Below are 15,176 nucleotides of genomic sequence, written 5' to 3' on the forward strand. Positions count from 1 at the left end.
GTTATTGCATAATGCGTGTGTGTGTTTTGATTATTAAACTTGTTCGGGACTTCAAGGTCAAAAAACTGTTGGAAAACAGCAATATTTTAGAATTCTTTTCTTTATTGGGTTTTCTAATTCTTAATTTGAAATGGGTACTCAGATTTATATTTCCATTCATATTTGGGAAGATACGTACTTCATTTCTCAGGAAGAAGTTCTCTCTCTTATCGGCTGGCATACAAGTGTGTTCGACTATGTAGGTGATAGCTCCTTGTGTGTGGAAAACCTGTAGGGAATAGAAATATAATTATTAGAAATGCATTTTTTTAGAATTGGAACTGAATAAGCTATTGAAATAATTGAAATCGAGGGTTGAGTGGTTCTAAAGCGTCATCTTTGTTCATCGTACTTGTTAAGTGTACAATTGAAGATCATTCAACGATGTTGAATCACACAGTTAGCACATATCATGATTCCATCATCAAATTACAGAATTCATGAAAAAATATCATTCATGACAAAAAAGATCGTTATCTCTTATCATGGAGAAAATAATTCATTGTTCATGAATTTGACATCGAGTCCCAGAAAGTTTCAGATTTTTTTGTTTTCAAGAGAACAAGTGTTCAATGAAATTGAAAAATAAAATAAGAGGAAAATATTGCAAAATACATTACCCGCTAAAATGAAACAAGATATTGTGTAACAACATAACCGTGAAGGTTAAAGCTGATATTATGATAACAGAGTTTTCAAATAAAGTGAGAGCTATACATAAATTATTCGATGTGTGGTGGAATCTACATAATAAGCACAGTTATGTTCAGTTAGCCCACTCAAATTCGTCGGACACAAAACTTCAAATGGGAGATGTTGGCATTGAATAGATTCAGAACGAATAAAACTCAGACGGACACGACAAAGGACTCTGAAAGCATATCTTGTAGAATAAAGGATGTGATTGAGAATGGTGATGTTCCATTGAATAATAACTTCCGTGAAAAACAATCGAGACCTTCCGAACGTATAGGAAGTTGTAGGGAAATGAAGTCACCAGCGTCGATGTCAATTGATAAAAATTATGTGTTTCACATGTTCATCTTCCGCACTTTTGAAAAACACGATCATCATTGATCTTTGTATTTTGAGATGACTCATATGCCATTTTCACTGTTTCTTGAATGGGAATGAATATTGTTATAGCTTCAAATTCGCTCGCAACACCAAAATTATACTATTAGTCAATTATGATTGTGAATACTTTTATCGTGAAGACTTTTACGCTGGATTGCAAATACGTTGTCTCCGTCAGGTTTGGTAGAGAGTTAATGGAAAGAATACTTCGAATATTCTTTCCAAGGAATGGACATTGATATGTCCAAAGCTCCGCCAATTTATGTAGATGCATAAAAATATTATCTATTCTATCTATAGTTATTAAAAATTGTTTTTTTTTCATATTATATACAGCTCAATAATCATTTTCTTAATTTATATTTTATAAATTCATCCATAATTTTGCTGTATTGTAAGCTATTGTATATAAGTGTATAAGCCAGTATATATTGTAATCTACATAAATAAAGTACGCAATCAATCAATCATCATTGACTTGAAATTTTCTCCATTATTACCGGGTTAATCGCAGATCAGACTTTTTCTAATTTTTCTAACCCTGATGACTATGTCTATTACACTGTGTGTTTAATGACAATGAAGAATTATATTCTATTCTGATCTTAGAATGTAATAAAAATAATATATTATATCCCGGAATGTTCCTTCCAACATCTGGATTAAAATAGTCATCCAATTTCGGTATAATGTACCACTCTCGTACGCTCAACTTCAAGAATTCCAGATTACTAGATTCTGCTTTTTGGATTTCCATATTAATTCATCAACTCTGATATGAACCTACGGGGTAGGTCATTCGTGAACATTTCCGGACTACTAAAACCTACAGGATTCATTTGTCAGCCAAATCCTACACATTAGAGTGCTCTTTTAATGGATTGAAATAATGTGTCAGTCATGTTGGATTTGGCCATTGTACTCTCAACTTTGGTATGAATTTTGTTGTTTAGCTCGCCCACTATGATAAAGTCGTCGCTTGAATAGAATTTTCTTCTACTTGTTTTATAGATATTTTCTTGAAATTGAAAATAAGGTTTTTCCATTATTTTCATCACTGGTGATCAAGACGGATTTAATCAATAAACAAGTTCTCCTCTCAATTTTAGAATGAATTTGGAAAAAACCAGAATTGGCAATACCTTGTAGACAAGAAACCTAGTTGATTAACAGTATTGTAGTTGATTGACAACAACTTATTTACAACTCTCTTATTACAAGTAATATTTCAATCTGCAGTTCAACTCAAATTTCATTTTGTTGAGTTTTCCCAATTTGTTTAATAATAATTATAGAAGGGCGTTGACAATGATTGAAAGCTCTTATGTATGTTCCATCATAAATGTATCAATGAAATAATATGCAATTTGAGTTCTAATATTGTTCAACTAATTATTGTCTTCTGTTTGGAAAAAATCCTGTTTTGAAATTATAATAAATTCATGGAAAGACCACTTAAATTGATAATTTAATTGAAAAATTGAATTTCATTCATGCTGGTGGATTACACAATCAACTTTATATAAAAAAGAAAAACCCTTATTATGCTTATCATACTTCTGTAATTTTACTGTCGCCTAAAATATCTATGTAACTATTCATCAAGGTTATCTTGTAAGTAAATTATCCAGCTTATACTGTTGAACTCCTTTGTACCTTATTAATCTCTTCATTATCAAAGTAAGTTTGTCGAATCGAACATATAACAAGTTTTGTTGCCAAGTCATGATGTAACCATAACGTTTTAATTCAACATTGATTAGGGATTAACATTTTATAAAAAAATGCGACTCAATTCAAAACATGTTTAGCCATGTACTCAATCATGAACTCTTCTTACCCTATTATTATGTATTTGATTCCATTGGTTCAGTTGTGGGTTCTATTTTCAGTTATATTCATTAATGTGGTAACTTATAGGTTGCACTTAACGGAAAGGTTCCCGGCAGCCATTTGAAAACCATTGTCATCAATGATAACCAGAGGATCTTCTCGTTGTGTGCTAGATACAGCTGGACAGTACAACCATAAAGTAAAGGAAACTATATTTTCATCAAACTACAGTATATTACTGTCATATCTGGTGCATCTGACTGTATTGAAATTGATATTATCGTGAGATCACGTTTCTGTCAGGTCATGCTTATCTCTATTCTCATTCATATGTCCAATTCCAATAGTAGAGTTTAGTTTTAGAACCAGATGGTGATCTAGTGCAGTTACTGTCATAGAAAAAAAACTTGACCGTATTTTGTCTTATAATAAACTAGATTAAGTGGATTCTAGATTCATAAATGAATATGTTATTTTTTCCTGAACTATTCTCTATCATAACATAAGCTCGACTCCAAAATGTATTGCTTTCGTATATTTCATTGGATATTCTGATTATTCAATTAGAATATTTGAATCATCTACACAGCTACACTACACTTCCAAAGATCTATGCTTGGAACGAATTCGAGTATAAACAACATTTTTATTATTGGAATCTTTTTGTGTAATCTGAGTTGGTAGAAGCTTTGACTCCGCCTATTTATAAAGTACACAACGATATGCTAAATAGTTGCAAAGTTGAAGAGGTCTCTCAAAATAATGGAATTAGGAATGGAGGAATATGGTACTGGTTCAATGATATTCAACGGAGGTCGGTGGCATTATTAAAGCGTAGGCCTATACTGTCGGCAATTGGAGCCCCGCAAAGTTGCAACTGTTCAAAAGTGTGCTTGCTTATCAACCAGTGAAAGTTGGCAACTTAATATTTGTTCATTATTAAAAATTAAACGAACTTACTACTTCATCAAGCAACCTAAGTCGCTTAGGAAGTCTCCACCGCTAAATAGAAACTTTTAATGAGTGTTTCGCGAGATTTCCTTTTTTCGAATTTGTGTCTCTTGCTTCCCCCACCCTGTGGAAATGGCGGCTCTTATAAAAGTTGTCAATGACATTTTGTACTTACGCTTTTCAAGCTCTTTGTATCTAATGAGTGGTGTAACTTACAGAACTCTTCTACCTAAAAAAATGCCCATAAAAGCGTACCGTAAACCAGAAGATAGAGATACCACTAAAACTATTCAGATAGTGAAAAAAAGAATCCATCAACGTTTTCTTTCACTAATATCATTTCATTGACGATCTAACACCAAACAAGCTCATTGTTGATATTCTTCATCCTAAATCACTGCAATTGAATTGCAAATTGAGTGTTCTTTAGTAATTCTGATCATCAATTTCCCAGTTTCATCGAGGGAAAAGTTTTTGACACTCCCAGAACTGCAACAATCTTGAATGACTCTCATTTGAAGCCAGGTTTGTACGTTGTTAAATGAGGAATGAATGATAATTGGATTATAGACATCGGATGCCAGATGAGATGGAAATTCTATTTTCCTACAGTTACGTTGAAAAGTGGCCATTGCTGCACTGATTACAGAACGCAAAGAATCACTTTTCCGCTCTAGTGCGGGAAAAATTTTTCTGCACTCCCAGATTTGCAACATGGCAACGCAAAAATACTTGGTAGGTTATATGGAGCAACAGTGCAGCAAAATCAAAATGAAGTTGGTAACAGTGACTGCTGTGGCTGCTATAGTGAGCAGAGGTGCAACGAAGCACAACGCGCAAATTATTAGTATTAGATATTATAACCAAGGACAACATTTTTATTCAATTTGACAATAAATTAAGGTTTTTATCAATAATAAAATTACACAGAAAAACATTTGATGGATTTCAGGCAATTTTACCCATAATTACCCACTTTTCATATTCAATGGTAACTGTAGGAAAAACTTAATGTGAAATACGTGCGCAAAGTTCCTCTGCTGCACTCAAGAAACCATTCCGCCCTCGCCTACGGCTCGGGCGTAAACGTTTCTTTCGGTGCAGCAAACTGTCACTTTGCGCACTAGTTGCACAAATAACTATTTCAAAGTTAGTTGTGTAAATGTTTGTTTCTGGACTTGAGAGTGCTAGGCAATTGAATTTAGAAATAAAATAGATTTAATAATGAAAATTAAATGTGATATTACTGTAAGCTTGAACTGACGTTGTTATGACATTTTTATGTTTTTGACAATAAATATTCATTTATTTAATGATAGGGCCTACAGATTCAGTTATGTTCCGAATCACTTGACTCCCAATCTAATTCAATTCATTATTCAGTTTAGCAATTAAATATCATTGAAGATTTCACTGATGAAAGCTCACAGAAGATGGAAAGCATATTTGGAGGCTCTCCTGTCTTTCTTCATCTCCCAGCCCGCTAATTCTGGAATCCGCCAAGTCAAATAGAATATTTTACCACACAAAGAAATTAACATATGCGTTTCATTGTAACTGTGGATTGAATCTAATCCATAAATTAAAGTTGATGACCGTCGGTTATAAAATTGTTATGTAATCCTCATGAAAGGTTTTTCACATTTGAATAATAAATATAATAATAGAGAAATGGTTCTATTCAGCGAATAAGATAAACTCCTAGTCCAAATTATTCAGATTCATTAGAATCGTATATTATTTTCTGTTTCGAAAAATCATAATCAGTAGAATCACTATAGTGAAACAAATGCTCTCTCATTCTTCCTCTTTCGTTCTTTTTAGCACATATTACCCTCCTTAGTGTTTCATTTAAATTATTCATATACCAGATTACGACCTGTTTCAGTTTGAGCCTATTATAGGAGCTTGTACTATTTATTTCCAGAATATTAAATGAAGGCGATTTTTCACATTCCAGACTGTTTGTTCGATCGCATATCTATAAATAATATTTAATGGAGTATTTTTTAAGGATCGGGCAAGGTCAAAACTGTTCGTAATGTCTTCTTTGTTTAGATTTGCAGCTTTGCATTCCTTTCAAAACGCAGGAGTCTTCAACGAATGGATCCATCTAAAATTATATTCTTATAAAATAAATTACTTTTATCTTGCAGGTGTTTTTATAGTATAGAATCAATTATCACAATACTAATAACACTGATGTGATATTATTATGACCGAGCGAAGTGAGATCTAAATGTGCGTACAGATATAGGCGCCGCGAACATGAGCAATTCACTTTTAATCAGCTGATGCCAAGCTTTTTATATCTGTATCTTACCGTTTCTGTAAGAATACAGATATAATCAGCTGATTAAAAGTGAATTGCTCATGTTATCGGCGCGTAGATCTGTACGCACTTTGAGATTCAAGTCGACGGTTTGGCATTTCTTTTCATGTTTACATGTACTGCATAATGTTTAAATGTTCAAATGTTTATATGTTACGCATTTACAGCGGAACGCGGTAATAGATTCCCATGAAATTTGACAGGTATGTTCCTTTTTAAATTGCGCGTCGACGTATATACAAAGGTTTTGGAAATTTTGCTATTCAAAGATAATATAAGAGAAGAAAGGAGCCTCCTTCATACGCCAATATCAGAGTAAAAATCAGACTATAGAATTATTCATTATGAATCAGCTGTCTAGTGGACTATGATACTACCCGTTCAAAAACATCGATCATCTTGAAAATGTATCTTTCCATCAACGTTAGTAGAGAGTTGCAGCCAGACCTGATAACAGCGCTCACACTCACATTCCGGGACGACACGTCACGGTACGATAGAAGAGAAAGCTCTATATTTATTTAGGATTTTTTCTAGACATTTTAATTTGATAAATTATTCATTAATTTTTGAGAAAACTTAACAACAGGTCAATGTAACTTACTGAGCGCGAGGTCTACTGTTCACAGAACTACTAGTAAGGTAATAACCCTTGTAATTTTTTCAAATAATAGAAATTAATTTTTAGGAGTGGAGCTTTGAGAATAGGACTTACCTTCTGGAAGAGCCATGCGTTATATACAACTTGGAAAAGATTGTAAGCCATCATAATGTATTTGAGATCGTATGGCTTTCTGAAGGACATGTATTGAGGTCCCAGTTTGAGGACGAAATATAGGTATGTGGCCACTATTGTTGCTATGGGGTAAGGGCTGCTCATCAGGAACCAAGAATCGATGAGTCTAGCTGTAAAATAAAGAAAAATTAATTAATAATCAAATATAATAATTCATAGGCTCTAATGTAATCAACAAAAAAAGGAAACAGAATGATAAATTGATTGAATAGTATAACTCATCGATTATGAATCATAAACAAAAAATGGAAACAAAATAATTGACATTATCATGAAAAGATTCAAAGGAAACTGGAAAAAGATGTGGAGGGAATGAAGTTTTTGACTAAAAATTTTGTGAGAATGATATCTGTTCCAACCAAACAGCGTCAGACACTGGAAAGGCATGTGGTTGGTCAAAACTTGTAGTCCTACAAAATGGAGTCCAATAAGTTTGTTTCCACCAATCAGAGAGGTGCAAAGCGTAAAATGGGCGTTCACCTCAAAGTTAGAGTACAACATTTCGTAATTGGTTAGATTTTTGTTTCCGGAGTAGGCTACTTCGCAGACTTTTTGATACTCAGTATTTGTTTTTTTATTTGAGGAGCCGTAATCTATTGCTGTTTACTGTATATTATTATGTATCACTGTCAACATCTTAAAAAGAGTTCCGAAGGACATCCAAGAAGGGAATGGGGGGACACGAGGTGGTATATGAGTCATTCTGGAAGTCATATGAGTATTATATAATACTGTATATTGTTAAATTATAATATTCATTTATACATCACTGTACATTATATATCACTGTATATCTTCCAATCAAATCTGGTATCATCTGAATTGACAGATTGACTTCTTCCAAAATAGAAATGTATTTCAATTATTAATCAAATAGTTAGTATTATGTACCACATAATAATATAGTTCCTAACATTGATATTGATAGACTCTTCACTAATTATAAATTCATGGAATCGTTGAAGAGGATCTGTAAATAGATAATAGTCTTGTCTGCTAATAAATAGTTTGTTAAATGCTAGTTGTTAAACTATTTTAAAGTTTTTTAAAAATAAAGGGTGCTATAAGGTTTTATTTCGTTTCATTAATAGTTTGAACTGTATTTGTATTATTGATGGCAGCTCATTCAGTATTATTTTATTCCTGATTATAATTCATTTCAAACGAATTCATAGAATGTAAGTTACTCGAGAATTCGAAATCTTTATCAAGTATTTGAGAATTTGCCATTCTCGACCTTGCAGCTTACCAAGTTTGAAATGTGTGTGTGCTTGACCTTCATCTCATAGGAGTTGAAATCGGAATAATTTTGAAAGTCTCAACGCTTCATTGGAGAAACAAACAAAGATTAATTTCGAGAACTGGTGAAACCATATCCTTATTTATATTCACAGAATTTTATTCGTATAAAACGTATATTTAACAAACAGGTGTCATTCAAACAATATTATAATATACGTTCGTCAAATTTGATCGGTTCAGAACATAACATTATTGATATGCGAGTTTCAATGCATAAGGTGACATCTACTCATCCAGATAATAACTTTTGTTAACTAGTAACTTTTAAAGTTATTCATGGAATAAAACAGAAACCATAAAAAACAGGTTTTCTATGATAACTTCCATAACGGAGTGATATCAATATTATTCCATCACATCTTATCGTTTTCATAGCTTCCTGATAACAATGTGCATAATGTTCTCCTAAACTTCTGGTCAAACTATTATTTTATTCTAAAATTTATTCAAGAGTTATCTCTATCCATCTCGCTTTATATTAACGTCTCTAATAATTTTTATTCATCCATATTAAGACTTCCAAACTAGAAACCTACTGACAAATTGTCTACTCATGTTGTCTGTAGAGAATATCAATTTGACTAAAATATAATTAGTATAGAATAAGAATAGCGAATTCATAACGCATTATATAGGATTCAGAGTTCACGAAAAACATGTATCTATTATTGCATTGTAATATATTATATCGATTATATTCTGATATTATTGAAATGTATTGTCTCTGTGAGTTTATGAAGTTCTCCAATTTCATCTGAGTCATTCTGATGAGAATCAGAAAGTTGTAATCCTTATAAAAGGAATGATGACACAGTATGTGTATGATAAATTTATGCTCATGAGAGGTTCATGTTTATGACTGATTAAAAGTACAAAAACACTATTATAAAGCTATTTTTCAAAATTCTCAATCTAGTTAATTGTTATTGCATCGTCCTGACAACCAAAATCTCTTGAGGTCCGAGTCAATCTTACAGCGTAGAATACTCACTTCCATTCAAGTCTGTAATTTGGTAATTTTGTTTCTCACGATTTACCAAAATACGAGTAGCATAATAATTGCTCTTCAAATGTTTCCGCGATCAACAATAGTACTGTTGACCTGTTTGAAAATTTGTTTACCTTACTGGAGCAACGAGTACACGTTCAAAACATGATAACTTGTAAACAACCGCAAAACTGTGAAGCAATGGTTGATATAATCGTTTATGAATTATTACGAGATGAAGAGAAGGAGAAAATTGTTAGTTATGATAATACGAAGACTTCAGGATAAAATCAAGGAGAAAAGAGTTAAAGATTAGATAAGATGAAAATCTGACCAGGATGAAAAGATGAGGAAATCTGACCAGGATAAAAGATGATAAAAGAGGAGGAAACAGGAGGTGAATCAGAAGAGGCAAGTGAGAGAATGACTTATAGGTAGAAAGAAGAGGAGAATTATCGAAGAAGGAAAACAAAACGGTGTAGAAGATTAGACGAGAAAGATGTTGGAAGAAGAGATGTTGTAGGAGAATAAACTTCTTCGTACAATGTACAGAGAAACAAGAAATTGGGAAAATTGAGTGGATAAGAAGCTAATGAGTATAATTAGTGAATATTATATTATTATATTTGTAGCACATAACAGAAACACTCTACAGTTTTATAATATAAATTAAAAAAGGAAACACACGACATATTATAGATTAAAAACACTTAGAAACTTATATTATTGTTTGGAAATTTTCGAGGAGATGTGCCCTCATCCTGTTTTAATTCATATTATAATATTTAGTACTTTTATTTCATAAAAATGATTCACCAAATCAATAATAAATTTTCATGGTATGAGAAGAACTCGGAGAAAAACTGAGAGGGAGAAGAAGTACATGATAATTTAACAGGAATTCATAGGGAATGTGGACAATGATAACGACAAAGTGATTGATTGATTCCCCTCCTACACACAGATGGATAGTCTAGTAGGGGGATTCCAAAATATGTTGGATATTGTATTTCATATTCGTGTATTATGTTTTTTGGAAATGAACTGAAATTGAAATTGAAAAATTGGATTGATTGATTGATTGAGTGACTTATCCATCCAGATTACAATAGAGGTGATGGAAAGTATTTATGCAGATTATATGCAATATTTATGCATTGTATGAATATTTATGCAGGTATTTGAGCAGATTATAGGGATGGTCAGAAGGTGAAGGAAAAATAGAGACACCAAGTGAGGGAAAAGTCAAAGAGAAACTGATGAGCAATGGACAGAAAGGATAAATAACTATGATAGGAGGATATAATGAGAAAAGAGAAGGGAGAAAATTGGTGGGACATAAGATAATTACAAGTAGAGTAGGATATGGGAAAAGTAGCAGAATGAGCATAACCTATTTTTGGACAATTTCTAAGCAAATTTGGTAAAGGGACAGTCTTGGGCTTTTAAGTAGAGCGTGCACTAAGTCGGTGGAGCGGAGAATTTCCGACCTCAAATTAAATACATGTGATCAAGTGTACCTCCGTGCACTAGGAGCGCGGCGCGACGCGACGAAAAGTCGCAGCTCGAAAGTTTCTGGACTTTGCGGGTCATTCGTGAGTTGAGAATGATATTGTTATTTTCAATGTATCAAATGAAAAATATATCTAAGTACCCTTTTTAAATTATTTTTTATTTATATTCAAAAGTAACCCTATAGAAAAAAAGATAAATAAATAACTTTAGTTGAAGGAGAAGTATTAGCAGCAGGAGGAGGAGAAGAATGATTGAGTTGAAGTAGAAGATGTAGATAACTCTCAGCATCTCAATTCATATCTACTATCCAATATCCCACAAATTTTCATTCTGATCTTGACATTTTCCAACAAATTCCGCATGAATATTTGTGATAAAACGATAAAACCTATGCTAACATTGCAAACCATTTCCTGAAATTCCAAAACACCCCGAGGAATGTTTTCATGCCTTTGGACATGTCAAATCCCTTTGTTGTCACAAAACATGCCTGATGTCAGGAAGTGTTAAGCTACTCACGGAAATACGATGCGGAATCATTAGTTGAAATATGTATGAAATATTATTGTTGAGGTGGAATTTGTTGTGATTCCTAGTATAGACCCGATGTTGGAAATTACAAGATATGCTACACTGCCGCGGGGACATTATGTCAACGTGATTAAGCACACTTTTAAGGGCAGGACTTCAACATCATATGTGATTCATTGAAACAGAAAGTTCGTCGCGATAGGCTTTTCATCTGTATGTTTTCCTGTTTCCTAACTCCGCCTAATAGAGATTTTTTCCATTTCATTTCATATCCTGTTTATTCAATTGTAAAAGAGACTTCCACTTCTGCTTTATCACATTATCCACAGTGCATCGTAGTTTTACAAGCTTTATTTTTCCAAGTATCATTTCCTCTATATTCGATAAACATGTGGTTAAAGAATCTGAATTCAGAAATCATCCATCACTTTCTCTCATTATCATTATTATGCCATGATAGAAAAAGCACGCTTCTCATCTAAACAGAAATCTCGATACTGTGTAGAATATCTAAATACGGTGAATACATATATTTACTGTGCAAATACTGTGATTCTGACGAATATAACTGTGTTTTAAATATACCACTAATAGTGAACTCATCAACAAGAATTCTTAATGTAGAAAATCACATTGAAAAAAGTTGAATGAGTGAACAAGGATGAGAGATGAATAATTTTTAATAATTAATTTTGTTTTTGTTGTAGAATAATTGAGATCTTCGTGTGATCAGCTCCATTGATAAAAGTGTGGGATGGCTTGTATTATTACTAGACTACTAATTTATGGTTTTGGCTGTAGGCTGTCGCTAATATCCACATGCATTCCTGGGGATATAGTAAGTAGCTGGAATTCTAATCTATTCTGTTTTTCTGCTTTTCATTTACTTGTTTTATCATCATAGATTCTACAGGAATAAGATAGTGTATTACTTTCAAAAGTTGTGTATGTGATGTTTGCCAGTATTTACTTCCACTATCTCTCCGTTTTTTCTCCTTCTTCTTCTTCTTTTACTCCTTTTTCAAAAACGCACTGGCCTCCTCTTCAGTTATAATATACTGTATCATAGTATTATTTTATTTAATGCATATCACCGTGGAGAAGAATTGTCAATCTTCCATTACCGTATTCATTTTCTTTGTTAGCGGAGTTCCATGTAAATTCAACTGGATGGTACACCAACTCATCTGATATCATGTAGAAAACAGCACAGCTTAAGTATGGGAAATAACTATATCAAATCAAATCAAATCAAATCGAATGTTAATATTATAGTATACTAGCTTACCGGCGAACTTCATACCGCCAAAACGTCAATGAATCTCATGTCACTGTGTGAAGAATGAAGTCAAGTCTTGACTTTATTTGGTGAATCATGAAATTTATCTGACAATCAATATTTTCATTTACATCTCAATACGGACTTCCTATGTGCTTAAAACCACCGTTTTAATACCAGTAAACAATTTTATCACAGAGTGACGTGTTTATTACAGCTGGTAAGTTTAGATGCTAAATCATATTATCATACCATGATCTTGAATCATGATGATCTTCCCGTTCTACGTTAGCCGCTCGGCCGACAATTTCGAAAACCTAGATCTGTAAAATGGAGTAATATATAATAATTATTAGCCCCCCCCATTTAAAATTTCTGGTCAGAAACCATTCCCAATATTTACACAACATATTCCCAAAGTTTCATGCCGTTCTGTCAAGTAGTTTTCGAGTCTATAGGGAACAAACAAACAGACATTCATTTTAATATATATGGATAACCACTTTTGGTTTTGATTCATTTTATAATATCTTGTATTTTTGAATCACACTCACTGCTGGTGAACCAGTTTCACTTATGTCAGTAGTGCATTTATATAAATTTATTTATCACTACATACTTACAAAATTATGTTATATTTATAGTTCTTATTATATGTTTAATATAAGTACTGATTGCGAATTGTTATGACAAATCTTATCTTATCTAACTCTAATTTCATCTCGAACCATACTTCATAAATAGAAGGAATCATTATATTATAATTATTATGTTTGTGTGGAAAACAACATAGCTTTAAGTATGGAAACTCTAATCCCATCTCGAGTCATACTCCATGAATAGAAGAAATCATTATATTATTTTATTATGCTCCTATTTAACTGAACAGCAAGGAGTTCACTATGCAGATCGATAATTTTATGCAATAAACACCGATCAAATCAGTTTTGCAAGGGGATAGCGCTGAAATTACTGACTGCAGTAGGATACAACCAAGCACTAAACACGTAGATGTTGTAATCCTCACAGCGACATCAATTGAAACAGCGCTATTGTTTCCTTCTAATTTATCCAATTTATTTGAGCGTCGCCAGTACTATTGCACATTATTTGACAAATGTGAATGAGACGAGAATATTGTTTGGTCGCGCTGGAAAATGGGAACATCTTTAGCCACAAATTGAGGAGAGTGAAAGTGTTTTATTGGGATGTACTTTGAGAAGCGACATGGATGAGACTATTTTAGCTGGCCACTTATACAAACCTGTGTCCATTCTTCCACCGTACTATAGGATAAGGCACTTTGTACAACAATACTATTTACTACTATATATATATATATATATATATATATATATATAAATAGGGAAGGAGCACCACGACCTACTTTATGTTGGATTAGTTTGTCCAGCTGTTACAAAAAGTACTGGGTTTGTTCGGGATTCTACAATCAGATTCACTTCATTTTGTCAGCATTATTCGAACAGAGAACCTTGATACTATTTTATAAGATATACTGACTATTCAAAGCAAACTTTAAACTGTCAGCATTGATCGAATGGAAAACACTAATGCTGTTCACAAGGGAAAATGACAGTTTAAAGTGAATCTCACAATAATAGACAACATTCACTGGCATGATTAATTCGCTTCTTCGATTGTTTGTCGGCAGTTCTTCTCTAGGTCTTCCTCTTGCAATGCTTCTTCTACTAATGGCAGGCCGTTCTCTTTTCTGTTGAAAGGAGAGGTGCTTTTGAGGGTGGGGGTCCTTTCTACTATAGAAGAGTGTTGCGAATGTGGGCAGATAGGATTTGGCTAATGGTATTGGCCAATCAATACTTGTGGAGTACGGTATTTTAGATATTGATGATAGAACTCAGCAGTAATGCATTATGTTTTGTAACATTCATTGATAAGATGTTGGGATTAAATTCAATTAATTTTAAAATCGGTCGAGATGACTTGACACAGAGAATTAAATAGGCCACATAATAAGTGACTATCTCAGAACATTTTCTCTTGTGTTTCATAAATTTGAAAAACAAAATCCTGTTAACAATATTCTTATTAATTACTCAATTTAGTTCTTCATTTTCTCAATATTCCTAATTACTCAATTTATTACTTTCTTTTTTCAATACAGTTATCCAATAAATCACATCATGTTCTGTAATAGTAATTGATAAGATATGAAAATTGAATTCAATTAATTTGAAAATAAGTCGAGATGACTTGACACAGACAAGTAAATAGGCCAAATAATAAGTTACTATCTCAAAACATTTTCTCTTGAGTTTCATAAATTTGAAAAACAAAATCCTGTTAACATATTTTTATTAAAATATCTTTATTAATTACTCAATTCATTTCTTCATTTTCTCAATATAGTTATCCAATAAATCACATCATGAAATTCTCATAAACACAATTCTGGTTGAAGAAATGAATAATACTTCTCCAGATTTGTTAGGTAATTTCAGACTTGGGAGTAGAAGTGGAAATATACACTTTGGTTTCAACCTTACAGTTGTGT

The 15,176-nt window shown here is 32.6% G+C and overlaps 1 protein-coding gene across 2 annotated transcripts in view; it reads right to left on the reverse strand.

Moving 5' to 3' along the window:
- Positions 1-15,176, reverse strand: part of LOC111060849 (elongation of very long chain fatty acids protein AAEL008004) — a 51,263-nt gene that overhangs the window by 15,241 nt on the left and 20,846 nt on the right. For both annotated transcript variants that reach the window (XM_039426354.1, XM_039426355.1), the window contains exons 3-4: positions 6,948-7,138; positions 179-268 (exon numbers count right to left, since the gene is read on the reverse strand). In XM_039426354.1, coding sequence (XP_039282288.1) covers positions 179-268; positions 6,948-7,138 — 281 coding nt within the window. The remainder of the gene's footprint in view (positions 1-178; positions 269-6,947; positions 7,139-15,176) is intronic.

The sequence above is a fragment of the Nilaparvata lugens genome, chromosome 4, assembly GCF_014356525.2.
Source record: "Nilaparvata lugens isolate BPH chromosome 4, ASM1435652v1, whole genome shotgun sequence".
In the NCBI taxonomy this organism is placed as follows: Eukaryota; Metazoa; Arthropoda; class Insecta; order Hemiptera; family Delphacidae; genus Nilaparvata; species Nilaparvata lugens.